We start from the raw sequence: 27544 nt of genomic DNA, 5'->3' as shown, positions 1-27544 counted from the left end.
GGCCTGGGGTCACCCAGCGGGCAACATGGCCTCAGCCACCAGGCCCCAAGCTGTGCGGAGCTGCATCTCCCTCCCTCTGGAGCCCTGGCAGCAGGTGACATGGGAAGGTGGCAGCACCCCTCCCCACCACCTTATACACAGACTCGGTGCGCCTCCCAGGGGCTTTAGAGAGGAGGCCTCGGAGGAAACACAGGGGGGACCCCGGCAGCGTGCTGTTGCTGCTGATGGTCAGAGTCAGCCTGCAGCCCCCCACAGTCTCCAGGCAGGGAGGGAATCTGACCCCCAAGCCCTCCAAGGCCTCCGCACGTGCCCTCAGTCTTCAGGGACCCCCTCCGGCCCAGGAGCGGGGACATCTGTCCATGTCCCCCCATTTTGTAATGTAGTCCCGCACCCCATCCCCCGTCAAGCTCAGCCTCAGGTGGAGGGGACAGTTGACCCCACTGAGCAACAGGGGAAACGGAGTCTCAGAGAGGCAGAGGGACTTTTGCAAGCCGTAGGTGGTAAAGCAAGAACCCACAGGCGCATGGTCTGGAGGAAGTCGCTGTAGGCTGCCGCAGCCCCGGGGCCCGCCTGGCTTACACTGGTGCTGGGGAGGCTTTGTATCGAAAGGTCTGGTGTCTGTCTCTGTGAGATCAGGCGGTGGGGTGGGGGGCGCCCCTGTGTTCCCCCCACAGCCATATGCTCCAGTCTGCCTTCCTCCCCTACTTTCATACCTGCCCATGGCTGACCCTTGAGCTAGGATGTGACAGTCCCTCGGCTCCTCATGCCCCTCGAGCCTACCGGGACCGCCTCTCTGCCTGCCTGCCCAGCTGGGCACCATCCCCTCCCGCGCACTGGCCTTGGCAGCTCAGGCCATTTCCATTTTAAACCTCCGAGGAAGCCCCGAACAGTCGCCCACGGAGTCGGCACCAGCTGACAGGTGATGTTCGTGCCTCTCCTTCTGGGGCTGGCAGGAAGAGAGGCAGTTGGCTTTCACTCCAGAAACAGCCTGGAGCCCCCGAGTGTGGCCACCTTCTCCACGGCTACTGGGCAGAGAGGGGCTGCTCCAGCCGGCATCCCTCTGCCAGTGGCCTCCTGCATCCTGCAGGGCTCTGTGCCCCAGGCCGGCAGCCTGCTCCCCAATTTCTAAGCTACCTGGGGTGGGGGACCGGCCGGGCTGGCCTCTGTGCCTCCTGAGGAGGCAGGGGCCAGGGTGGGGCAGGACAGGGAAGGACCCAGCCATCCCAGCCGTCTGCCCCCTGGCCTGGCTTATTTATTCACATCAGGACTCTGGCTTCGGCCCCTCAGGGGCCTGGCACACCTCAGCTGGGCTGTGTTCTCTTAAAACCATACACCGGGAGAGCCTGGAAGCCCTCAGGCTTGGGAAGCCTGGGGCAGCCCCCTGATAGCCCAGCTCCACAACTTTCTCCACCTCCCAGAGCTCTGATCAGCCTGGTTCCCTGCAGCTGGGCAACAACACTCGCCAGCCTTCCGCCCCTGGGCCTCCAGCCCCGGAGAGGAGGGGCCGCGCCCGGCAACCAGCTTGAGGTGGTGGGGGACTCCTCTGCCCCCAGCCTTCAGCCCGGCTGCCCCCCACCCCGTTCCACCCGCCAGGTGCACCACCCAGGCCCCCTGCCCCACACACGGTTGACAGTCCACAGCGCGCATAGGGAGGGAAGTTGGAGGCTGCTTATGCCCCCCTTGAAGTCGTTTTAAAAATAAAACCTCGCTCCAACCGTGACTCACGCGGATGGTGGGGACGGGAGCGAGGCGCCCGGGCCGGCCGGCTGCCTCTCTCCGCGCGCCCCTAACCCTCCGGTTCCCGGGTGCGGGGCCAGGGCCGGAACCGGCCAGCCCAGCCTGGCGCCCCCACCCCTCGCTGCGAGCCGGGCCACCTCCCCGGGGGCGCAACGAGGGCTCGGGCTGGGGCTCCGATCGAGCCCCCGCCCTTTCCAGCCCCTGCTCAGGAGAGTGGAGCCGCCGGCCGTGCACCCCGCGCCTCCCCGCGGCGGGGCCAGCGCCGCGGGCGCTCGGCTGTCAACCAGGGGCCCCCCACCCCAAATCCCAAAGGCTGCGCGGCCCCCGCGGCGCTCGGGCAAAACAGGGTGGCCCGACCCCGCCGCGCCTCCGCATACTCCCGGCCCCAGCCCCGCCGGCTCCGGAGCCCCGTCCCGCAAGCGCGGACCCCGGCCCCCGCCCCATGTATCCTTCCTTACCTGCGCAGCGGCCGGGGAGGCGGGTCTCCTCGGGAAACTTTGCGGCGACGGCTGAAGCCTCAGGGGTTATTCCAAGGAGCGGGCGGGAACCCGAGCCGGAGGGCGCCCAGGGGGGCCCGCGAGAGGAGCCCCCGGCGCGCGGCGGAGCGCGGTGGCGGGCCCGGGGCGGGGGGCGCGCGGCGGCGCATCTGCCCAGCTCGGGCGCCCGGCGGAGCCGCGGGGGGCGTGCGCGAGGTGCGCCCGGCGGCCGGGGTGCGTGTGCCCGGGTGGGTGCGCTCGGAGGGGCGAGGGCCGGCAGCGGTGCTTGCGCGAGTGGCGGCGGCGAGCAGGGCGCGGGGAACCAGGCTGTGCGGCCGCCTCTCCCCTCGCGGCGGCGGCGGCGGCGGCGGCGGTGGGGGCCGTGCGTGCGAGCGCGGAGCGGGGAGAGAGGGAGGGGAGGAGGGGGAGGCAGCAGGCGAGGGGGGGTGGGGGGGAGGGCGGGGAAGAGGCGACGGGGGCGGGGGCGCCGCGCTGCGCACTGGCCGGCGGGACCCGGCGCGGGAGGCTACGCCGCCGCGCGGGGACTCGGGCCCAGCCGGGAAGAAGCGGCCTCCGCGGCGTCCTCCCCCTGCCCTCGGCTAAAATGGCTGGGGGCGGGGAGGGGGGTGGGGGTGGGAGGAGGTTGGGGAGCTAACCCGCCGGGGGCGAAGAGGGAGGTTTCCAAAGCCAGCCTCCAGCTCCGGGGCTGGGGAGAAAGAAAGGGGTTCTCCCTCTCGTGCCGCCTCCCCTTACACAGCTCCTCTCTGCACCCACTCATTCATCCACCGTTCCAGCCATCCATTCATTCATTCATTCACTCATTCACGTCCACCGGTGCATTCATTCACAAACAGGTACTCACCACCTACACCTTGAGCCAAGGTATCCCCTTCCTGCCTTCCCCTTCCCCATGGGGACCCCCTCACCTGCCTTGCTCTAAACATCTGATCCGTCCCGGGTGGGGTGCTCCACGCAGCTGCCCAGGTGGGGCACGCCCCCGTTCCACCCCAGCCCCGCCCTTCGCCTCACTGGCCGCTTGTGACCTTGAGCAAGTTTCTTAACCTCTCCCAGCCTCAGTGTCCTCTGTTGTAAAATGGGAGCATTAACAACCTACCTCCAAGACTTCCTGTGAGGCTTGAAGGAGACCTGGAATGGGAAGCAGAGGAGGGCAGTGCCTGGCACTCATTAGGGGCTCTGGAAATGTCTGCGCCTGTTGTGTGCGGGGTCTGATGTGAATGTGGGGTGGGGCACCAGACCTCCTTCCTCTTAGTCTAGAAATCCCAGGGCTCTGGGCATTCTGTAGGATACCAAGGAACTCTTCATCACCAGCCTCAGGCCTGGTCAGACCTTGTCACCAAGCCCCACCACCCCATCCTGCCATCCATTTCCCTGGAGGGTTGCTGAGTGAGCCCCTGCCTCTGCCTAGACACCCCCTTCCTCAAGGCCCCACTGCTGGCAGGTCCCCTGATGCCCAGATTTCCCACAGTCTGGCCTGGACCCCTCCCCCAACACCCATCACCCTGTCTCCCACCCACTGTCCCAGGGCCAGGCCCCTGTGAGATGCTTCTGGGGGCCACATCACACTCTTTGCTGTCCTTCCAGGTCCAGTCCGGCCACCCCTCCTCTATGATGCCTTCCAGAATTTTCCCCCCGGGGAAGGTCTCAGTAATGGATACAGCCCCTCCCCCCCAACCCACCTCCTGTGCTCTCCCCTCCCCCTCTCCCCACCCCAGCCCAGGAGCAGACTGAGGCCTTGCCTGAGGCCTCAGGTGAGCACCCCTGCCTTCTGGCCTCTCCCGCCTCACCTCTCCCTCCTAGTTTCCCTCCCCTTAACTCCCTCTCTCCCTTCTATGGCTTTCTGCTCAATTCGCCAAACAGCTATTTTTTTCTCCCAATTTTTATTTATTGCCCAAACAACATTAAACCAACAATAAAGGAAAGAAAAATCACCCACAATGCCACCGCCCTGTGGCGTCAACAGCCCCATTCCTCCACTCCCTTCCAGGCCTGTCCAGGCACCTGCGGCTGTAATCTGTACAGAGCTGTGGTTCCTCCTCTGCCTCCCCAGACCCCCAGATGGACGTGGGGCCCCCCCGGGGGGGGCTCCCTTGTGCCTCCATCGGGGCGCGACGCACGTTGCTCAGGAGGTGGGTGCCGTGTCTAAACGGAACCCTCTGTAGGAGGGGCCCCTTTCCACTCGGTGCCTCAGAGTGGAACGGATGGGCTGTCTCTAGCTCTTTCTGTTGCCGTTAGATATCCAAATACCTGCTTCATAATTGTGGTTTTAATGGCTGCATGGTATTCCACCCTGCCAGCGGACCGGCTTGTACCCAGTGATGAGCACGGTTCAGGGAATGCTCTTGGAGGTCCTCTGTGTGCCAGGCACTTCTGAGGCACTAAAGACCAAAAGCGAGCGGCCCTGCTGGATCCTGTCCCCCACCCGCCGAGCCCCTTCCCTGCCAAGCTGGAAACACAGCAGGAGGGCTGGTCCCCCCCCCCCCAACACATACACCCAGAGTGATGGCTTAGGAGGACTTTGGGGAAACAGGCTTTGTGACCACATGACCCCACAACACGGGGCCAAGTCAGCCGTGACATCCAAGGACAGCTTCCCCGAGGAGGTGGCTCTTGAGCTAGGTCTTGGAGGGTCAGGGGGAACGTTCTTATTCCACCTTTGTTCCCGGGGGCTGTGACATAAAAGGGCCCCGGGTTTGGCGATCAGGAGTTCTTGGTGGGAGCCAGGGAGAAGGGGCTGGGGGCTGGGGGGGGGAGTTGGGGGTGGTCTGGGGGCTGTGGAAGATGACGGGAGTGATGTCATCCAGACGGGGGGGGGGGGCGGGCGGTGCAGGGCTTTGAAGGAGCCTGTGGAGTCTGGCCTTGATCTTGAAAGGAATAGGGTGTCAGGGAGGGAGTGTGACTATGAGCCCTTGGATCCCTTGTGTGCATTCAGCAGATGCTTCCCAAGCACACACACACCCCTCTGCTCCCGAGAGTAGCAGAGCTCCCTGAGGGCACAGTGGGTGGTGCCGGGGATGGGGCCCTGGCCCCAGGGACTGAACTTGCTTAGAACTCTGAGCTCTCAGACATGCAGTGCTTGGTGGGAGGCAACACCAGTCACCCAGGGACGATTTGTGGCTTCAACCTTGGGCTCGCCAAGCCCCAGCTGCTCTGCTCCCAGGACGGCAATAACCCAGGCGCAGTCCGCAGCCAGGTGCGGCGGGCCCCACCACCGGGCAGCCAAGGTCACCGCGGCCCTGCCACCTGCCTGTCCCCTCCGGAGTCCCGACATCAGCAGCCTGCTTGCCACCTCACGCCTTACCCAGCGGCCACCGTGGGCCTTCTCCCTGTTGCTCACTTTTCTCATCTTTTGGGGGTCCTCCCAGACCTTCCTGGGCTAGTGTGACCGGGGGTGAGGTCGCCCTCTACGCTGTGAAGCTGTGGCAACAGGACTCACCGTGGTTAGACCCTTGTCACCCAAGGATGTACCGTGCTTGGCCCTGTTTGGGCCTCTTCTGGGCTGGGGGTGGGGGAAGGGTGGACCTGACTCTTGTGGGGGACAGAGTGGCCCCTCTGGTCAGGGGCCATCACCAGGCACCCCTTTGCCCAAGGCTTTGTCCCGGCTGTCCAGGAATGAAGGCCCATGGGTGGTGGTCAGGGGACAGCGCACTCAGAGGGCGAGAACAGATGTTCAAAGGGCATGACCTTGGATGTCAGCCAGACACCTGAGAGACAGAAGTTCAGCTTCCCCCACAGGCCGCAACTTGGGTGGCATCTTCAGGGAGAGGAGGACCCCTCTGGCCCCAAACATGAGCAAGAGGGCCACCTACTGGAGTTTCCGCCCCCCCTCTCTCAGACTGGAATCCACCCCCCACCCCACCCCCCTACCGCAACCATGTCCTAAGGACCGTTCTTGGTCTTAGAAATCACTACCCTCCAAGATCCCCACAGTCCTCTCGGTCTGGGGGCACCAGAGTGGGGTGGGGCAGAGAATCAGTCCCTGAAAACCTGTCCTCCCTGTCCCCCAGACCCTGGCCCCCCAGGTGACGCCCCATGAACCACAGGCACGTGGCCCAGGGGCTGGCTGGCAGCACAGACCTGGCCGAATGGACCAGCCCTCACCAGAAAGTTCCGCCAGCTTCTTGGACTCCTGTGATCCATGCCCTGACGCCACTAGAATCCCTGTCATAACCGTATGCTAAACCTTCCCATCCTGCACTGCACAAAAGGTTGAGGCGCGCCCCCCACGTGTACAGGAGCAAGGCAGTGCGCCCCAGCCCAGAAACTCAGGTTGAATAAGGAGGGGCAAGGCCCCTAGCCCTTGGGGAAGTCCCTGAGAGGGCGCCAGGGAGTGGGCACAGCGGAGACAAAGCCAGGGGGACAAAGCCTCCAATTCCCCAGGGTAGCAGTAGGAGCAGGTGGGCCAAGGAAAGTTCTGGAACAGCCAAGGTCAGGGCAGGAACTCCCCACTCCCGGCCTCATTTCCCTGCGATTTGCTGCCATTCCGGGGCCAAGCCAGCGGCTCCTCATCCCTCAGTCCTGGGTCTGAGGGTCCTGTCCTCTGAGAGAGGCCTCCCTGAGCACCCTCTTCCCTGGTGAGGTCACCTTGCTCTCTCCGGTGCCTCGATTTCTCCGCGGGGGCGCGTGGCCCCATTTGTGTTTACATGAGATGTGTGGGTCTGGGTCCTTGGACACTGACATCCCTGCAGGGGCTAGTGGGTGCGGGCTGGCGGCCTGTGCGCTTCTCAAAGAATGTGCGATAACAGGAGCCCGCGTTCGGTGGTGTGGGTTTTATAAGCGCCTGCGCCCCCTCCCCAGCCAACCCTGAGCAGCTGGAGGACGTGGCCTGGGCCCACAGTCCCTGCCTGTCCCAGCACCTGCCCGGCCGCGGTGGCTCCGGGGAGAGCCGGCAGGTGTTGCTGAGCGACAGAGCGCGTGCGGAGACTAAGCCTCAGGCTAACTGAGAACCGCCCAATAAGGCGATGGTGACAGAGCCGCCAAAGGCCACCTGTGATCCCTCAAACTGGCAACTGCCCCTGAGATGACGGTTCCAGGGGTTACCGGAGGGCGCCGGACCACTTCCCTCTTCCAGCCCACTGGACAGAGGCGAGAAGGGGGGCGAGCTGGCCGATGGTCCCCAGCCCCGGCAGGCGTAGGGAGGCTTGGCTCTGATGAGCTACTCTCCCTGGGGAGCCTCCTCTTCTCCCCACAGATGACATCACTGCCCCCCACCCCTCATCTGTGCCACACACCCGGGGAGGGGGGCTACCTCTCCTTCTTCCTCCCTCCCCCCACCCAGCCATTATTCCCAGCAGAGATAACATTTTCTATGGTGATTTGAGCAATTCTTCACTCTGGCTATCATTCACCTGTTACACACATCCCAAGTTCTGGAAAGAAGAAGCGGATTGTGTCTTGAAGAACAGTCCAGGTGGAGAGAATGACATGCGCCAAGGCGTGGGGAGTAGATGGTGGCAGGGGTAGGCGGCAGAGGGTGTGGAGCGGGAGGCAGAGGTGAGGCTGGAAGGGCAGGAAGGCTGATGAGGAAGGAAGTTGTGGGAGCAAAGGGAAGACCCCTGCCCAAGACTTAGGGGAGCCAGTGGGCCTGAGGACGGAGAAGGGGAGGGCAGGGTGGAGGCTGGAGGGGTGGGAGAGCCCCCGGCTAGGCTGATTGGAGCCTCAGACACTCCTGGTGGGATCCTTGCCTCCAGTGACACCCCTACCCCATCACTGCGTCTCTCCTGACTCCTTTTCTGGGGCTGCGAACTCTGTCTTCCTCTTCACCCCACCTTCTCCCACCCCCTGGCTCAGTCCAAGTTTACTGCCTCTGTCTACTCTGTCGCACAGCACAGGGGCTCCTGGGCCTGATGCCTCTGCAGGCCACCTCCCCAGGGACTCAGACAGCTCCTGACCCCTTCCTCTCGGGTCCCCTCCGTCCCTCCAGCAGGCTCCAGCACCTCAGAACAACTCAAGCCACTGAAGATAGTGGGGGTGGGGGGAGTGCCAATGGGAGTGTGCGCGTGGGGTGTCCTGAGCTCGGGGTCCCCCTCCCTGAGTCCTGATGGTCCAGGGCCCCCTCACCTGCTACACAAAGGTGCAGCCAGGCCTGGCAGGTTCTGAGCTAAGTATACTGCTGAGATGGGGTGCTGGGAGGAGCTGGAGAGGGGAGAGGGGGGAGGGGGGAGGGCACCGGCCATGGGCTGGGGGGGGGAGGAGGGGTCGTTGCTCAGCAACCACCAAGCGGCAAGGAGGGATTCTTAAAGAGCTGAGCAGAAAGGCTGAGCTTTGGAGGGGCTGAGGCGCAGTCTCGCATACCAATGGCTGCTGCTGCCAGCCTCCTCCCCTTCCCTCCTCCTCCCCTCCCTCCTAGGAGAGGAGCCCCAGCTGGGAGAGCAGAGGATGGAGAGGAGGGGCGCTTAGCTCAGGGCGGGCTTGGGGCAGCCAGGACCAGAGCCAGGCTGGGGTCCTCTCTTGTCCCCACAGGGGCCTCGGGTGGGCGAGAATGGCCACCCTGAGGCCCACAGGCCAGGGGGCACCCTGGGCTGCCCGACCCTCGGGGTCTGGGATGGGAGGGAGCTAGGACTCCTCACCCCCACCCCACCGCGCCCGCTGGTGGCCTCCTGTTGCCCCTGCATAAGGCGGAGAAGTTCTAGAGCCAGATGGAACTGTGTCCTCTGGGGGCGCCTGGGTGGCTCAGTCGGTTAAGCATCTGCCTTCAGCTCAGGTCTTGATCTCGAAGTCTCGGGATGGAGTCCCGCATGGGGCTTCTTGCTCAGTGGGGAGCCTGCTTCTACCTCTGCCTTCCGCTCCCCCTGCTTATGTGCGCCCTCTCTGACAAATAAATAAATAAAATCTTAAAAAAAAAAAAAAAAAAAAAAGAACTACCTTCTCTTGACTATGACCTTGAATGAGCTACCTCCCCGGCCTTGTGTCCTGGGAGTCACACAGATAGCAGAGGAAGCGGATCAGGCTGTGTCTGGTGGGTAGAGTTTCTGAGGAAGTCCCTCCTGGTGTCTAACTCGAATTCTCCACGCAGCAAGTGCTGGCTGCCTCTCTGCCTCTCTTCTGAGACGGGAATGTCCAGCACCTAATATTCTAGAAGCAACAAGGGTAAGGATTCAGCTGTGAGATCTTCTGCCGGTTCCTTTCCTTCTAGGGTCCCAGTTTTCCATCTGTACCTGGAGGGCCTGGGCTAGGCCAGGATGCCTTGCTGGGGTCCAGGGAGGGGCCTCTGGATTTCTGCTTCCCTCTCAGACATCATGGGGAGAGCTCCCTTCCTGCTTCCCTTCCCGCAGTGGTGGAAGGGGGGGGGGTCGGAAGAGTGGGGGACCGGATTGTGCCACATTTGGAAGCCGATCCCATGCCAGATCCAATCCTGTCTCTCCTGGTCCTCTGAGTCTCTGAGTAGTGTCTGGGGGTCAGCAGTACCTCTCCTGTCCCCTGTCCACCCATCTTCGGCCACCACCGTCCTCCCTACTCCCTCCCTGCCCTTGTCTCCCAGTCCACCCCCTCCAGTCTTCTCCCCCTCAGCTCTGAGGAGGCTTTTTCTCAAGTGCAGTCCCAGCCCTGCTGCTTCCCGCTCCAGCACCTGCCAGGGCTCCCCACCCTGGGAGACGGATCACAGGCCCCTGGGGTGACCCTCTGCCCTCAGCTTGATCACACTCCCCTCTCCAGAACTGCCTCCCTCCCTAACACTCAGAGCTCATTCATCCCTCCAGACTTTGTGACCAGAGGGCAAATCAATGTCTGTTGGAGGAGTGAACGGTATAGTAAGAGTAGGTCTTTGGTGCCAGGCCTGTGCTGGCTTCAGGGGCCCTGGAATGAACAATGCACGCTAGGTCCTCTCCCATTGGCTGGTGCTAAAACCAGTAAACAAATTCCTAGACAAGATCCTGCTGATGGAACCAAGGTGTGGTCTTCAAAATAAACAAGGTGAGAAGAGAAACAGGGCAGGAGACGCTGCTCTCATTGGGTGGGTCAGAGGAGGTGCCGTTGTCATGGAGACCTGAAAGCTGAGAAGAGGCAGGTCTGGAAAGAGCTGGAAGCGTGTGCCAGGGAGAGGGAGCAGTATATGCAAAGGCCCTGGGTCATAAAAGAACCAGATCCATTCAAGGAAGAGAAGAGAGGCCAGGACACTGGGGGAAGCAGAGCGTGGTATGCGGCTGTGCATTCGTGGAGAGGAATATGGATTTTATTCTAAGTGTCATAGGAAGCTATTTGAGAGTTTTAAGCAGGAAGGTGACATGATCTAATTTATATTTTAAAGCGATCATCTGAACAACCACTTCGGAGAGCAATTTGGCAATAACTAGTAAAGTTAAAGATGTGCGTATCCCACAACCCCCACAGCCCCCCACCCCCAGCGTATGTGTGCGGGAGACAGGCTGCAGCACGTGGGTTTGGGGGTGTACAAGATGCTCCTCAGGACAGGGGCGCCTGGGTGGCTCACTGGGTTAAAGCCTCTGCCTTCGGCTCAGGTCATGATCCCAGGGTCCTGGAATTGAGCCCCACTTCAGGCTCTCTGCTCTGTAGGGAGCCTGCTTCCTCCTCTCTCTCTGCCTGCCTCTCTGCCTACTTGTGATCTGTCTGTCAAATAAATAAATAAAATATTTAAAAAAAAAAAAAAAAAGATGCTCCCCAGGACAAAACTGGGCCTTCCTGGCTGATGGTCAGAGGGAGGACAGCTGGAGGAGGCGGGCCAGCCCCAGTCTGGCATATTACACAGCAGTGAAGACAGACCAAGCAGCCCTGGGAACTCGGGCAGCCCATCCCCTTTATAGCTAAAACGAACAGACCAAGGTCATAGCTTGCTGAGGGGCCTACAAAGGAAGACTCTAAAGAAAATACACACCAAATTCAAGGTAGCGGGTTCCTCCATAGGTGGGGGGAGAGTTTGCCTTCCTCTGTGAGGTCCTGTGTGTGGGGCTGGGGGTGGGGAGTAGGGAGTGGGCTGGGTGCACATCGGGGCAACCGTGCATGTGCCGCATAGCTCTCGTGCCTATGAGGTCAGTAGAAAAAGGGCGCCTGGGTGGCTCAGTTGGTTAAGCGTCTGACTCTTGGTTTCCAGCTTAGGTCATGATCTCAGGGGAGTTCAGAGTTTTAAGATTCTCCCTCTCCCTCCGCACCCCACCCCCTACAGGGCGCTCACGCTCATGCTCCCACGCGCTCTCTCTCTCCCCCCCTAAAATAAATAAACACATCTTGAAAAAAGAAAAAAATAGAAAAGGATCATTTGCTGGAGGGGACAGACTGGACGGTGAGAGGCAGCGGACCAGTGGGCCAACACTCTCTTTTCTTCTCCAAGCCCACGGTTTATGGTTTATGTTCTGCTCCAATACACCCGGGTTTTCTCCTCGAGGAAGAAAACTGACGCTCAGAGAGGGCAAGGGCCTACCCGGGGTCACCCAGCAAGCTGGGGGTGAAGGAAACTATGACCCTGAGGCCCCTTCCACTGGGGCTGAGCCTGGAGGTCAAGGCTGCCTTGGGGACCTCCTCACACCCCTCCCAGCCGCAGACGGGGTGGGGGGGGCTCCTGGTTCCCCCCCGGGACATTTTCTCTTGCTGTCCACTCGTCCGCTCTCCCACCCGCCCGGGCTCCCTGGGCCGCAGCCCCTCATTCCTGCGGAGAAGGAGACTGCACCCGGCTGGCTGGGGCCCAAGCCGGCTCCTGGTAATTGGGTTTCAGGGATGCTCATGGTTATGCTAATGGAGCGGCTGGGAGCGCCAGCCCCCTGGCTCCTGGGGGAGGGGAGGCCCCGAGCGGCCTGGGGGTCCCCTCAGCGCTGCAGGCGTCAGCAGCCCTTCCTTGGAAATCAGACCAATTCAAAACCCCGGCTCCCACTACCCCCAACCTCTGTGACCTTGGGCAAGGCCTGACACCTTGCCCTGACTCTCTTTCCTCATCTGTAAAGTGGGAAAAAGAACAGGGCCCTCCCTTTAGGCTCTGGGGGGAGGGAAAGATGAAAGAATCCACTGGAAACACTTGGCCCAGTGCCTGGCCCAGAGAATTTGCTCAATAAATGCGTTATTAACTATTTTTTGTTTTCCTTTAAAGAGGTCCTGCAGGAGAGTATGGGCAGGGGCGAAAGCCCGTACTCTGCACGATGAGCTAATGGGTGACTCATTTTCTTTTGCTTTTTGTTTATGTGTATCATCCAATTTGGGGCATTCGACATGAATTTCTTGTATAACAAAAATACCAATAAGTAGAAGTCGCCTGGGGACGGGGCATGGAGAATGGCTGTTGAGGGACATTGAGGCTCCAAGGGCTTGGGGTCCAGCTTGGGGACAGATGTCTGGGAAGTCGGATCTCGGCGGGGGTGGAGCCGAAGAAACCCAGGCCTGAGGGGACTCTCCCACAGCCAGGGCACCTGCTTAGAGCTTAAATAACCAACTGGGTGGCTTTTTCTTTTCTTTTCTTTCTTTCTTTCTTTCTTTTTTTTTTTTCTGGGTGGCTTTTGTAGGCAGAGGGGTCGGGGAGGGCCCCCTGGGGCTCTGGAACCAAGGATGGGAGGCAGGAGGTGTGGGGCAGGACTAGGGGAGGCCCTTCCATGGCAAAGGGAGGCTGATACAGGGCCAGTGGGAAAGGGAAACCCTGGAAGGGGGATCCCGGCTGGGTACAGCTCCCAACAAATGTAGGGATCACAGCGCTGCTCTCAGAGAAGACGGAGTGGGGACTCAGTCCTGAGGGCAGACAGGCTAGACTGGCTGAGTGGGATTCTTAGTAGCCCAGGTTCCTGGCAGGCCAAGAGGATTCAAACCCTCTCTCCGCCACCCTAACCTGTGTGGCCTTGGGCCCAGACTTACCTGAGCCTCAGTTTCCCCATCTGTGAAAGGGAGCTGCAGAGACTGCAGGATCCCCACAGCTCTCCCTAGGAGGCTGGTGAGCAAAGCTTGGTAGGAAGAAGCTGCTGTTAAGATTATTAATCCAAGGGCGCCTGGGCGGCTCAGTGGGTTAAGCCTCTGCCTTTAGCTCAGGTCGCTCAGGCCATGATCTCAAGGTCCTGGGTTCAAGCCCCGCATCAAGCTCTCTGGTCAGCAGGGAGTCTACGTCCCCCTCTCTCTCTCTGTCAAATAAATAAATAGAATCTTTTAAAAAAATTATTAATCCAGCCCATTAGCAGGCGGACCCCCTTCTCCCTGGCTGACCAGGGACCCCAGCCCCTCACACCCACTGTCACTGGGGAGCCCTGAGGACCTAACAATTTTATAGGCCTTTTTTTTTTTTTTTTGAAGATTTCATTTTTAAGTAATCCCTCCACCCAATGTGGGACTCAAATCTACAACCCCGAGATCAAGAGTCAAGCGCTCTTCCGACTGAGCCGGCCAGGCACCCAGTTTTATAGTGATTTTAAACTATATCATCTCTGCCCCACAAGAGCTCAAGGCCCCGGGGGCCCAAGATCACAGCTGGGGGTTTCAGGACCAGAACTTGCAGAGCACAAGAATGGTGGCTCCTCCGACTAAGAGCAGGGACTTTGAGCAGCTCACTTTGCCGCTCTGTGCCTCAGTTTCCCCATCTGTCCACAGGGCGGGAAGGGGTGTGTGTCCACACGTCAGGCCCCTGCCTCCCAGCCTGAGGAAGGTCTAGGAAGCCTCACATTCCCCACCCCCAGGTAGCCCCACCTAAGAGGACAGTGACCTTGGCCTGGGGGACCGAGTCTGTCAAACACAGCAACTGCTATCACAGCTTGAGATGCCTTTGAAGTCTCTTGTTTTATCTTCAAAAATTCAGCACATGTCACATTTTATTCCATCTGTGGGACATTTCTAATCTAAAGCGTGTTTTAAACAACTCACCCTCAAGTAACACGGATACCCAGCGCAAGCCTGCAGGAAGTGGAGGCGGGCGACTGCTCTGGTGTCCCAAGAACAAAGCCTCCTCCCCTAACCCTCCAGGCGGGGCTGGGGCTACTAGGGGTCTGGCCTGCCGGCACCAGGCGCTGTGCCAGACTTTGGGGTCCTGGGGGGCCATGGGGGCTCACACCCAGGCATGGGGCGGCTACAACAGAACAGTAATGATGGGGCACACACAGGCATTGTGGGGTGCTCCAGGCCTGGGGGGGTCACCTTCATAATGCAGTCACCAGCAGGTCCCTTTCTTGTCCACTCTGAGCTGCTCTGGCCCCAGTTGGCTCTGACCTCCTCTCCCACTTCTCTCCCCCAACTCACTCTGCTTTAGCTACAAATGGTCTCCTCCCTCTGCCTCAGGACCTTTGCACAGGCCATTCCCCCCCCAAGGGGTGCCCCACACAGCTGGCTCCCTATGTTCAGCAGATCCTTGACTCCTTCTAGATCACCCCCACCCTACCCCACCCTCACTCACTGGCCAGCCATTCTCTCCTCACTTCCTAACCTCTGGCACAAATGGTAATCTTTGTTCGAGTTCATTCTTGTTCTGTTGTTTCTTTGCCTCCTGGATAATGAGCTCTGAGCCCGCAGCGCCTGGCCCAGCTGTGTCCCAGCGCCTGGCACAGAGTAGGGGCTGGATTTGTATTTGTCAAATGCTAGGAAGCTGAGATCTAGCCTTCTGAGGAAGGGGGAGGGGAGTGGGCCAGGCTGAGGGGCTGGGGTTTTGGGGGAGCAGCCTTCATTCCCCGAGGCTGGCGGGTGGCTGGCAGCCCTGCAGGCACTGCGGACCAGGACGAGGTATTTGGAGCAGCAGCGGCGGCAGCCTCCGCACACCAAGGGGCTGTGACCAGCTCAAAGTCACCGCTGTGCCTGCTCACCAGGGCTCTCCCCGGCCCAGTAACCTGCTCAGCGCTTTCCTCGGGTCACTGGATCTCCTCTCTGCAGCCCAGCCCCCCACCCCCTGCACAATAACCGCTCGCCTCCCACACCCTAGCCTGGAGGATGTGTCAGGGACGAGCTGGGCGGCTCCTCTGTGGCCTCCTGCCACTGCCCTTGGACCAGCCCCAGGTCCTTCCTCCAGAGGGCCCCTCAGTAGGCTCCTCCACAAGTCCTGATGGCCGCAGAGCTGGGCAGACCCCAGGGTGGCCTCGCTGAGTGACTCTGGGCATAGCCCTTAACCCAGTGTAAATGCTTGGCAGTCACCTGCTGTGCACCGAGCTCAGGGCTGGGAGTTGGAGACAAGTATGAATGGACACACACAGCACTGACCTGGGAGGTAAGGAGGCTGGAGGCAGTGATCTGTGGCCCTCAGGAGCAGAGGTAGGTAGCTGGGTGTGCCCCTCAAGGCTGGCTCTCAGGGTCTCCTCTGAAGAGGCAGCAGCCCATGCAAAGGCCCTGGGGCTGGAGGAAATGGAGCCACTTTGAGGACCTGGAGTGTGGCCCATGGGGAGATGAGGGGAAGGGGAGGAGGAGAGAAGCCAGTGGGCCCCAGGCTGGGCCCTGTTCTTTATCCTGAGAGCACAGGGGAGCTTTGGGAGGGTTTCATCAGGAAACCAGGATAAAACAGGAGATGCTCAAATTTGCATTGTGAGAACATAGTTCTCTATGGCTCGGCTCTCTCATCTGTAAAATGGGTTAGTAACATGCCTTCCACACAGGGTAAGGGTTAAAGAAGTCAGAGCAAGGGGTCACCTGGGTGGCTCAGTGGGTTAAAGCCTCTGCCTTTGGCTCAGGTCATGATCCCAGGACCCTGGGATTGAGCCCTGCACTGGGCTCTGTGCTCAGTGGGGAGCCTGCTTCCCCCTCTCTCTCTGCCTGCCTCTCTGCCTACTTGTGATCTAAATAAAATCTTTAAAAAAAAAAAAAAAAGAAGTCGGAGCAAGTACGAGCTTACCAGGCCTAGGCCCCGGCACTTCTGCCATTGTGGGCCCTTTTTCTAGCAAAATATATTAGAGGATCACTTAACCACATAAAACAATTAATAACAAACATTAAAAAAATGTATGTTAGAAGCTGATTTTATGAGTTTGTTGGCATAAAGACAAAATGTATTAACATTATATACTAAAAATAATTTCAGACTCAAAGTTCATTTACTCTTCTGATTTTGTTTTTAATATTTTTAAAGATTTATTTATTTATTAGAGAGAGAGAGAGTGTGAGCTCACACAAGGGGCAGAAGGGGGAGAATCTGAGACAGACACACCAGTCAGCAGGGGCCGGACTTGGTCCCATGACCCTGAGATCCTGACCTGAGCAGAACCCAAGAGTTGGCCATTGGACCAGCTGAGCCACCCAGGCACCCCTCACCCCTCCTCTTCTGATCTGAAAAGAAATAACATTTTCATGGGTCCCTAAAAATATCATGGGCTCTGGCCCATGCCCACTATGCACTGCCCGGCCCTCAAAGTGGGGGCCATTCTTTTCACTAGGGGCTGCCTGGCAGGGGCAGGAGGAGTGAGTGGCCAGAAGGTGGTCAGAAGAGGAAGAGGTGTCTGTGTGTCTCAGAGCCTCCCTTTGGCCCCCCCACCAGCCCCTCCCCAGGACCCAGGTCCAGTGCCCTGGCTCTGTCCCTGTCAGCCCACCCCTTCCTCTAGCCTGCAGAGCTCCTTCCCCAACCCCGGTAGTTCCTCATTCTGCCCCATGAAATGCTCAGACTCCTTAGGGCCCCTGCTGTGCCCCTCCCCTGCAGGCCTCTCCTTTTCTCTGAAGCTGTGCTGTTGCCTCCCTCCTCTAGCCTCAGCTCAAATACCACCTCCTCCAGGAAGCCCTCCCAGCTGCCAGGCCTCACCAGATCTTGTCCCTCCCTTGCCTACCCTTTAGGCCTGGGAGCTCCTGAGGCCCAGGGCTGGGTCTTCTTCATCTCTTTGTACTTGGTGGCTCATGGCAAACGTTAGGAACCAATTAAAATGCTTCAGGTTGAGAATGAAGAAGGGGCCAGCCAGATCTGTCTGCCTTTACCTGGGGCCTCCTCTGACCTGTAAGGACAGTGGCCAAGCCCTCGGGGGTCTGGCCTTCTCCCTTTCCAGGCACAGTGACCACACGCCAGCCCCTGATGTGGTGGGCCGGATGCTGGGGCCCAAACTGGGGAGCAACTCCACCCTGCCCCCCCGGGGGGGGCACAACGGCTGGGGGGCAGGGGAAGGGGCTGGGGCCCTTGGGGGAGGTGCCCTGGGCCTGAGAAGGGTGGAATGACCGCCTGGGCAAGTGCTCTGCATGAGGGGCAGGTGGGGGTAGGGAGGGGCAGGCAGAATATACAGAGGAGGGGGTGATGTCCCCGGGGACCCTCAGCCCCTAGCCCGGTGGGCCCCTGTCAGGGGACAGAGCATTTGGCAGTGACTGGCATCAAGGGGTGTGGACCTCATTTCCACCCCAAGGTCACGGGCTCAGTGCCGAGGCTCAGAGCCAGTTAATGAGGCCCGTGGAGCACGGTGCATGCGTGTCTGTGAGTGGGGGATGGGGCAGGGCTGGGCCACTGCTCCTTGTCGAAGGGACCCGTAAGCAGACAGGGTGGCAGCCCTGGGGAAAGGCACCCCCAGCCCCCAGGGTGCATGCTGTGGCCTGGGAACCGCCCCCCTCTACCTCACCCTCACCAAAGCCGGAGCAGGCCTCATGCCCCTTCCCCAAGTCCCAGGGCAATGCCGCTTAGGAGCTCAGAGACCCCTGCTTCGCTGGGCCATATTGGGGTCCCTGGGGTGGGGCACGACCTCTGGCTTCAGTTGGAAGCCCCGTGTTTGTCTCCGCAGCTACTCACCCGCCACCAGGTCTCAGCAAGAGGGTGTTGGGAACACACAGGGAGCGTGTGGGGGTCAAGAAGGATGATGGTTGGGGCGTCCGGCTGGCTCCGTCAGTGGAACCTGCAGCTCTTGATCTCAGGGTTGTGAGTTTGAGTCCCACATTGGGTGTAGAGATTACTTTAAAAAATTAAGTATTTAAAAAGAAACAGAAGGAGAAGGCACACTGACGACCAGCCATCCTGGGTCAGAGGCCTCCCCTCCCTTCCCCATCCCTCTGTGAACCTGTTTTCTCATCTGAAAAATGGGCTCATGACCAGTTGTGATTTAGAACTGAAGGGAGCATGGTGGGGACAGCAGGAGGAGGAGGAGGAGCCGGAGACTGGCAGCCTAGTGGGCTGGAGGAAGGGGACACGCAGACCAGCCTCATACATGGGACACTCACTGAGCCTGGGGACAAGCTGGTGACCAGGTCCTCTGGGTAGCCCAAGACTGAGACCCAGCGCCTGCCTGTTCCCACCTGGGACAGGTGACACGACCTGGCCACCTGCTTGCCCTTCTTCGGGCTCAGCCCGGTGAAATCCTTTCCGCCCCGGTGAAGTCCCCCGGCTCACGTTCCCCCTCAGTCCTCCGGTGCTTCTGGCCTGGTGGACATCGGGGCAGCTCACCTCATCCCCGACCTGGGCAGACCAACACGGGGTGGGGTTCAAGGGAAACCAGGCGGCGGTAGGGTAGGTCCCTTCCAACAGGGGCCTGCAGAACGGCAGGTCAGCGCCCCTTCCCCTCCCGCCCCTTCGAGGCTCGCTGCCAACACATTTGGCACCGAGTCCCCTGTGAGCGGGAGCCAGCTCGTTTGCGGCCGGTGTTAATTAAGAGAGAGAGGTGACGGGGGGAGGTGGGGAGAGGCCATGGAGGGCAGCTTCCGACAGCTGCCAGCACTGCTCTGGGCCAACCCCAGATGCCCAGGCCTCCCTTGCTGGCTCCAGGGCAGGGCTGTCCCCAGGTCCAGCCCCCTTGGGGTGGGGTTGGGGTCGGGGGGGCGGGCAGATCCAGACTGCGTCTGAAGGGCCGCAGTGTGGAAGAGTCGGGCCCAGGCCCAGCTGGGGTTGGGGGGGCGGCAGTGAGCCTCCCTGAGCTGCCCTCGAGGTCAGCCTGCCTTACAGCTTGGCTACAGCCAGACCCGGTTCATGTCCTGCCACCCCCACGATGCCCCTCAGCCCCCAGCCTCAGGCTTCCCATCTGTGAAATGGGAGCTCGCACCCCCGTGGCACCCTGCTGGGATTGTTAAATGGGATCATGTATGCGAAGCACTCAGTCTGTGCCCTGGGATGGAGGGTCCTCACCGCCCACCGGGATGGAGCTTTCCTGGGGCCCCAGCATCCTCCAGGGCCCTGTAGGAGCCCGCCTGCCTGCATCTGCCCTGTAGGAGGTCCCTGCCTGGTCCTCCTCAGGCCGGGGCTCCGGGTCCCAGCCGCCTCCCGGCCTGCTCGGCCCGCCTTCCTCCCGCCTTCCCCGCAGCCCCCCAGCCCTGCTGTGGGAGCGCCCGGCCGCTCCTCGCCTCTCCATCTTAATTAGCTGCTTGTATTAATCTCGCAAGTAACGTGGCAACTTGCAGCCCTGGGTTTTCGGGCTGTGGAATTAATTATTCCCCAAGCGAAGAGCTGTCAGCTCTGGGTGACCAGGCGCTCGGAGTCGCCTGACGCCACTTAGCAGGGTCCACAGTGTCTGCACGGAACCCCAGGGGGGAGGACAGGCCTGCCCCGAAGGGGACCCCACTCCTGGCCCCAGGCTCTGCTCCCTGTGCTCCTCCGCAGAGGGGCAGCACCGGGACCCCAGAAGGTAGTTGGGGTGCGGGAGCTGTGGAGGAGCAGCAGGCCCCACCTGGGAGCCCGGACTCCAGGGTCCAGAGGAGCTGAGGCACAGCGGGTCCCCCACCTGGGCAGCACCTGTCCCGTCTCGCCCGTCACTTCCCCTCACTGGCCCCAGCAGTGAGCGCCGGGGCAGCTGCGAGGCCAGGAGCCAGAGCCGGGCTGGTGAGGGGCCCTGACTTGCGGGCCGAGCAGCTGCCAGCTTCGCTTTGCCCTCCCGTCAGCCCCAGGGAGAAGCAGGAGGGGGCTGCAGGCCAAGCAAAGTGAGATGGACAGGTCAGCCCCAGCGGCCTGGCCCCAGGGAGGGGGCTGGAGCTGAGGACCCCTCTCTCTGCCTTGGCCTTCACGCCAACCCTGGGAGATTCCCCGGGGGGAAACTGAGGCACGGAGCAAGGAGGCTCTAGTCGGCCATTTGTTGAACGAGCTTCGGTTCCAGTGCCAGGGCTCTGTGCCCTCTCCGTGCTGCCCCGGGATAGGGTCCCTGCAGTCTGTTGGGTACCCCAGCCCTGGTTCACGGGCTCATGTTCTTACCCCTTCCCCTCCCCCCTCCCCACCCCCACACTCGTTCCCTGGGCAGTACTCAGTACAGGTGCACAGAGTTTTCTAGTGGCTTCCAGCTGTGTCCTGTGAGCTCCAAGGCCAGGGACCAGGCCTGGCACAGATGGGCCTCGAGAGACGCTGGGTCACCAGAGTGAATGAATGAAAGGACACAGGTTGCCACAGGTCTGCGGCCGCTCCAGACCCCGCACAGGGCTGTTTCCGGAGTGAGCAGCTGGGCCCCCGCCACCCTGCAAACCCCGGGCCCAGCAGGAGCCTCAGCAGGAGAGGGAGACCCCGCCTCCCCCCTTCTCTGCCCCTGTCTCAGAGAAAATCCTGGGCCCAGAGAATGAAACCCCCGGGGCCCCGGCCTGCCGCTCAGGCCCAGCTGCCAGCCCCCCACCTCCCCTCTCTCGCCAGGAGCTGCTGGCCTACCAGCTACTCCCCAGCTGACTGGCCTTTCTCTCTCTCTCTTGCAGCCAACAGCTCCCTGCTCGGAGGCGGCGGCGGTAAGTGGGCTCTTCTGTGGCTGGGGCGTGGGGGGGTGGGGGGTGTAGAGGGTACATGGGCCTGGGGGTTGGGTTCCTGAAATCGCTCCTTGCATGGCTGCTTCTCTCCTCTGGGCCTCCTTGCCCACCGTGCCCAGCAATGCGCCTGCCCCCCACAGCCCTCCCCATCACCCCTACTGTGTGCCCACCCCCATTTCTCCATCTCTGACCTTTTCTGACACCCACCCCCTCGGCCAAGCCTGGCCTGCCATTGCTGGGGACAACGCCAGAGCCCTGGATGGCGGGCCTGGCCCCACTCGCTACCGGGGGACCCAGCAGGTCCCCAGGCTCTGAAGAAAGAGGCCTCCTGGACTGCAGCTCGGGGGCTGGGGGGCCGCAGCGTGGCCGGACATGTGAGGGTTAAGGAGACGAGGCCTAGGACTGGAGGCTGCAGGTGTGGGAGGGACAGCCCAGCCCTTCGGCTACAGTTTTCCCGCCTGGGCACGCAAGCCCATCTGCTCCACTCTATGACGACCTCGGAGGGCGGCCCTACAGCCAGGAGAAGGCCTCTCGAAGTCAGGGAGCGCTCTGCGGGCTGTGAGGCGCCCCCAGAAGGCGCGTGTGTGTTCACTGTGGCTCCCCACCACCAAGCAGGGGCTCCAGCACTGCCAGGTGGGCAAGTTGGGAAGGGCAGGGTGGGCCCAGCCTGCAGGGACGCGGCCTACACGCTTGACAGCGCGTGGCCAAGGTGGGCCCAGTCCCTGCGCCTCCCTCCCCCACCCCATGCCGGCCTCCCCTGGTGAGCCCTGCCCGGGCGGGCCACACCAGCCCCTGGTTCCCGGGCCCCTCAGCCCCCACCGGCTGGGCCGCCCGCTGTCGGCACAGGCGGCGGCATGATTGGTGAGCTGGGGGGCAAGGGTTAATGCGCCGTCGGATAAATCCCGGGGGCCGTGTTTACGGCAGCAGTGGCGGGGCCCAGGCCAGGTTTTAAAAGGGGGAAAAATAAAAGGGGCATTGAGGTCAGGAATAAATAAGAACAGTGCTAAGAGCTGTCGGTGACCGGCCAGGATGCAGGACGCGTGGCGGAGGGTCTGTTTGTGGCTCGAGAGCTTTTCCCTCCCTCCCCTGCTTCTCCTCCACTGGCCCTGTGGAGGTCACAGCTATACTGGAGGCCTCACGGAGTGCTGGGCTTCACTGGGGCTGGGGGTCCAGCCAGGACCTTTTGCTGAAGCCTGTCCCTTTTGCAGGACGCGGGGGCTGTCGCTGATATGCCACCTGCCGTGCTCTGCCTTCAGACATCCCTCTCCTTTGCGTGTTCATTCGTCCCCCCAGGGACTAAGCACCTAGCACCCACCACGTGCTGGGCCCCGAGCAGGGTGCCGGACCAGAGGGGCCTGGTCCCTGCCCTCCCTGTGCTCATAGGTCAGATGAGACCCCCCACCCCCCACGTGCTCTGTGTGATGGGGGAGCAGGGCTCTTGGAAGGCGGTGGCGCCTACACTGGGACCTGAGGGATGGCTGGAAGGCAGCCAGCAAAGAGCCACAGGAAGGGTGTGCTGTCCAGAGGGAACAGCACGGGTGAAGCCCAGAGTGAGGGAAAACATGGGGCATTTGGGGAGACTCAGAAGACTGGAGCCCTCGCAGCCCCCCAAGGGGAGAGGAGGCCGGAGCCCGTGGGGAGCTGGAGTTGTAGCCTTGCCGTTCTGGGAGACAAAAGACCACAAAAAGGTGTGGGCCTTTTAAATCCTAAGTCAGGTCATTGCCCCTCTTCTGCTCAAAACTCTGCCAGGGCTCTCCTCTCACTCAGAGCCAAGGCCAAGTTCTTAGGGCCCCAGCCACCTACCAGACTCCCTGCCACTGGCCAGCCCTCCCTCCCTGGGCACTAGCCTCCCTGCTGCCCCTGCCCCAGGCCTGCGCACCGGCTGTCCCCTCCCCTCAGAACCCTCTTCCCCAGCTGCGGCCCGCGGCCTCTCCCTTTGCCTCTGGCCAGGTTTCTGGGCTCGCCACCCTCTCGGGGCGGCCCTCCCTGACCCTCATTGAAACCGCAGCTGCCTGTGCCTACCGCCGCTGCAGCCTGCCTTCCCCACCCCAGCCCACCCCGGAGCTGCTGTCTCCCAGCGCCCCGCGTGCCCTGTAACTCACTTGTCGCCGTCACTGCTGATTGGCTCTCGCCCCTCTGAGAACCAAGCTCCGGAGGGCACTGCTGGGTCTCCAGCAGCTAGACCTGGGTCTGCCGCCTGTGGCAGGTGCTCAGTGAAAGGGTTGTTGAGTGAATGAATGAACTGCAGACAGGCAGGGACGGCCCGACGTGTTCCGCGAAGGACTTGCTGGGGAGGGCAGTGGGAGCCACTGAGGATTTCCCTCACTGAGGCCAGGGAGGGGCTCAGCTGTGGCCTGGCGACCTCCCTCTGAGAGGTCAAAGAGCACCTGTTCGGACCAGACTGAGTGGGGAGGTAGGGAGGGGTCCTCCAGCTCCCCTTCCGGCAGCGCTGGCCCCAGGGGCTGCCTGCCTGCGGCAGAGATGGATGGGGTGGGCCAGGACCCAGGAGGAAGTGGGCCTGGAGTCCAGCCTTTTAACACCGGCGGAGATTTATGGAGCCGCCGTGAGAGCTCGCTGGGCCTGTCACTCTGCTAATGTGATTGGAACAAGGTGGAGGTGGCAGGGAGGGGACCGCGGGCGGGGCGAGGCTGGGGCTTGGGGGCCTGGAGCCTGCCTAGGGCTGGAGCCCAGATGGCCCCATCCCTCTGAGATGTCCTCTGCCCTCCTGTCTGCCGCCTGTGCCCCCTGCTGCTCTATCCAGCCTTAACCTCCCCCCAACTGCCCGGGTGGGAGCCACGGGCAGCAGGAGCAGGGACTCAGTGGCCCAGGTCCCCACCTGGCTCTACCCAGACCCGCATCTGTCTTCCCGCGGGGTCACCTGAGGTTTCTCCCTCTCTTCCTGCGTCCAACCCCACGGGGGTTCAGCCTCTGCTCACTCCCCGCCCTCCTGTCCCCCCCATGCACCTGCCCCCACCTCTCCATCTACCCCCGCCACCCACCAATCTGCCCCCGACTCCTCTGTCTACCGCCCCCCCATCTGTCTTCCTTCCCCATCAACCACGTGCCTCCCACCACCTGTCCACCCACCTACACCGTCAGCGCCCCCATCCCCCTGCCCCCGCATCCACGCAAGCATCAGGCAAGGGTGGCCTGCCCTGGCCACTCGGAGTTGGGCTGCAGGCCCCAGCCGACCCTCTCCCCCTGCTCTGTGGCTTTTTCCGGAGCCCAGATTCCCCTTTTAGTGGAGGCCATCATTTCATGTTCAGTCTTATCGCTTATCTCCCCACTAGAGCGCACAAGAATGCACTCTCCTCGGGACTGGGTTCTAGGGGGTTCCAAGCCCATGTATGGGCGGGCTGTTGTACTGTCTGTATGTGGGGTCCTTTCCTGAGAGCCAGCAGAGAGCCGAGCTGGCACACAGGTCCCACAGCCCTGCCCCGGGGTGGTGGGGAGGAGAGGAACAGCAGGCAGGAATGGGGGGAGGTAGCGTTGGGGGGTGGGGACGGCAATGACTCAGGAGGAGGCCTGGGGCCTGGCCTGCAGGGCGCGGGTGAGGGGAGCCCAGTGAGTCTCTGGAAAGCCCCCCGACTCCGCCCTCACCCTCATTCCTCTCCAGGGCTCTCTCTGAGGGGGGTGGCGATGGGGACTCAGGGCTCCTCTGCTTTGTCCTCAGAGAGACCCAGTTCGGTAGGAGGCTGCCCAGCAGAGGGGGCATCTGATTCAGGCTCTGAAGGGTGAATAGGAGTTGGATGCGCTAGGAGGCGAGACGCCGCGGAGCGCTGGCAGGTGCACTGGGGAGACTGGGTGGGCTCGGCCCACCTACCCACTAGACCCTCAGTCCCCGGACCACGGGAGGCCACGCCTGCTTCCCCGCCTCCTTCCTGGAGAGACTTTCACTGGCTCGATAAACATATATTTTTAAAAAACAGACCGCTCTCCTATTGTATGGTAAGAAGGGAGGCGGGCCCTAAATCAGGATGGGAATCGACAGGGCCCTGACGCGTGTCTCTCCTGTTTATTAGGACTGAAATGTTTACTTGGCGATAAGGAGCCGGCTTTCTCGCGGAGATTTGTGCGCTCTTTTTCAATTACCCCTCGTCTTTCTCTGCCACTTTTGCACTAAAGGGATAATAAATGTATCAGAGCGTTTCAATTATTCATCTAAATCATGACTGCGCCTGCCACGGCCAAGCTTTAGTGACAGATTAATTCAGGGCCGCCTTCTGCTCACGCGGCCGCCATCTCTGCTCTCGCCTGGCCGGCTCCCCGAAGGGCTGGTCCCCTCCGTGCACGCTCACTGCCAACAAGAGCTCCGTGGCCCCAGCAAATCGGCAGCAGACAGCCCCGGCCCCACCGCGGCCCAGCTGCCCACCTTCCCGCCCGCTGGGCCCTGTGCAGCCCCGATTCCTGTGCCCACACCCGACCCTGGGCACATGGCTCCTACAGCCCCCCGTCCTGGCACAGGGCCTTTGCATGTGCTGCTCCTGGACCTAAGGCTCCTCTGCCTCCCACCACAACCGTCCTGCCTCCTTACCTTGACGGCAGGGCAGCCCCTCCCACTACCACCCTCTCTGTCCTGCTCCATTTACTAATGCCCTGCCACCGTCCTGGGTGTGAGGACACGGCAGCCCCGGCACCTCGTGGGCTGGCATTCTGTTACCCGTGGTCATCAGACTCCCATTTGTGTGGTTATTTCAGTACCAAATACCTCCCTGTCAGACTCTGCTCCGACGGGACATGCACGGGGTGTCTGTCTAGCCACCTCCTGGCCAAGGTTAGGTGCTCAGGGCTGACCTGTGTGCAGACCAGCTGTGCCCAGGGGCCCCGCTCACCCAGCCTGGGCACCTGCGCACGTGTTCACAGCCCAGCCCTGGCCCCCGGCGGCGGCCCCTCGGCTTGAGGAAAGCCCACCACCCTGGGGCCCACCTTCTCCTCACCACACTGAGGCCCTGGCCTGAGCTGTGGCCCCAGCCCCTTTCCTCTCTCCTATCTCTCACTTTTTCTTCCTGTCTCTGTCTCTCTGCTTCTGTCTCTGCTATCTCTGCCTCTATCTTTCTCTGTCTCTGCCCCTCTCTCTCTTTCTGTCTTTGCCTCTGTCGCTGTGTCTCTGTGTCTCTCTGTCTCTGTCTCTCCTTCTCTGCCTCTGCCCTTGCTTGCCCTTCCTGCTCCGTCTCTGCTCTCCCAGCCACAAGGCATCTCTGGCCCGCTCCCCGTTTCTCTGGCTCGCGTGCCCACTCTCCATTTCTCATCCTCTCCCTCTCTTCCTCCTCCTTGCTCTCTCCCTGCTCCCGCTGGCTCTCCTCTGCTCTGCGCCAGGCAGGCCGGGGGATTAGCAAAGCCTTGGATGGGAGCTTCCAAGCATCATCAGGGCCTCCACTTGCGGCTAGTGGCTGCCCACGGCCATAGTCACGGCGGGGCACAGTGGGCAGACGGGGTGGCCTCCGTACCCTGCCTGAAAGGGGTTGGACTCAGAGGAAGTAGGGGCCCCAAGCGCTGAGCACCCAGTCCCCAAACTAATCTGGAGCCCCGCTGTGTGCCAGGTGGGGGTTGGGGGAGAGGCTGGTATGTGGCGGGGGTGGGGTGGGGGCTTCTCGCAAGCGCATTCCATGGGGAACAGCAAGCCCCCCCAGCCCCACACTCAGAGGCTGTCCCAGGCCACGCCCTGCCCCTGCTCAAATTTCTCAGGGCTGCCATGGAAGCAGTTCTAGCTCCTTCTATGAGTCCCACAGTTGCAGCCCTCCCTGCCCCCTTCCCCCACCTCCCACTCCCCCTCACCCCCAGCCCACCCTGGACTCTACCTGTGGCCCACCCATGGCTCTGCCTGAGGCCTCCTCCTCCAGCTTTCCAAAGCCCATTCTTTCTCATCACTCAGGGCTCTGTTCAGATGCCACCTCCTCAGGGGAGCCCTCCCAACTGCACACAGGGCCTGTCTGCTCCCACCCCCTTTCCCTCTTGTCCAGCTCCATCTTCTCCCGCTTCAGGGCTTGCAGTGAGGTAGAGCCCCCACCCCCATCCCCTCCCTGCATGGGGCCAGCACCTGGCAGCCCCCCCACCCCGCAGCTGGGCAGGTGGGAGAGATACAGAGGCCAGTCCTCTCCGGGGGAGGCTGGAGGGGACCCCAGCCTTGCTCAGGGTAGAAGACTTTATTTCATGGGCTCCTGGAGGCCGTGGGAGGTTGTAGGGGTGAGTGAGTGACGTGTCCTTCCCCAAGAAAAGACCCCAGGCATCCCTGCCCCAGCCCAGGTGGCGATGGCGTCGTGAGCAGCGGCATGCCTGGACTGAGCACTCAGGGTGCGGACCGGGCCTCGTGGAGCCTCTCCTGCAGGATCCCAGGGACCCTCAGCACAGCGCCGGGGTTTGGGGGTACCACTAACTGCTCCACTTTGCAGATGACAACTCTGAGGCACTGGGTCCTTGGAGGGAACCGTGCTCCCCACTCCTAGCCCTCCAAAGGCCTCCTCCCTGGGTAGGGGGGACAGGAGGATTCAGGCCCCTCCAACCCAGTGGGGATTCTGGCAGAGGCCTCCGGGACCCGCACCCCACCCTCAGCGGGCAAGATGCTGCCAGGCCCCTTCCTGCAGCTGCCGTGGGGATTTTAATAACGGGAGTGATTTTTGCATGATGAATGAGACGCCGCCTTTGTGTATGTAATGAAGCCTAATGTTTCCAAATCCCCATTTAAGGAGTTGATCTCACCCGGTAATGAACTTCGTATCACATCTTGGAGCTCTTGTCCATCCATCTTCTCCCTGGGGTGCCCACCGGCCTTGGCACCACAAGGGTGGGGTCTGGCCAAGGTGGGCTCTGTCTCCCCCAAT

General features: G+C 61.6%; 1 protein-coding gene across 1 annotated transcript in view; it reads left to right on the top strand.

The window, feature by feature from the left end:
- Positions 1-27544, top strand: part of MACROD1 (mono-ADP ribosylhydrolase 1) — a 141307-nt gene that overhangs the window by 106747 nt on the left and 7016 nt on the right. Inside the window, 1 exon segment of the mRNA XM_044259548.1 lies at positions 20679-20708. Within this exon segment, the coding sequence (XP_044115483.1) occupies positions 20679-20708 (30 nt within the window).

This window comes from Neovison vison, chromosome 7 (genome assembly GCF_020171115.1).
Source record: "Neovison vison isolate M4711 chromosome 7, ASM_NN_V1, whole genome shotgun sequence".
NCBI classification, from domain to species: Eukaryota; Metazoa; Chordata; class Mammalia; order Carnivora; family Mustelidae; genus Neogale; species Neogale vison.
This window is presented reverse-complemented; position numbering and strand designations above follow the sequence as displayed.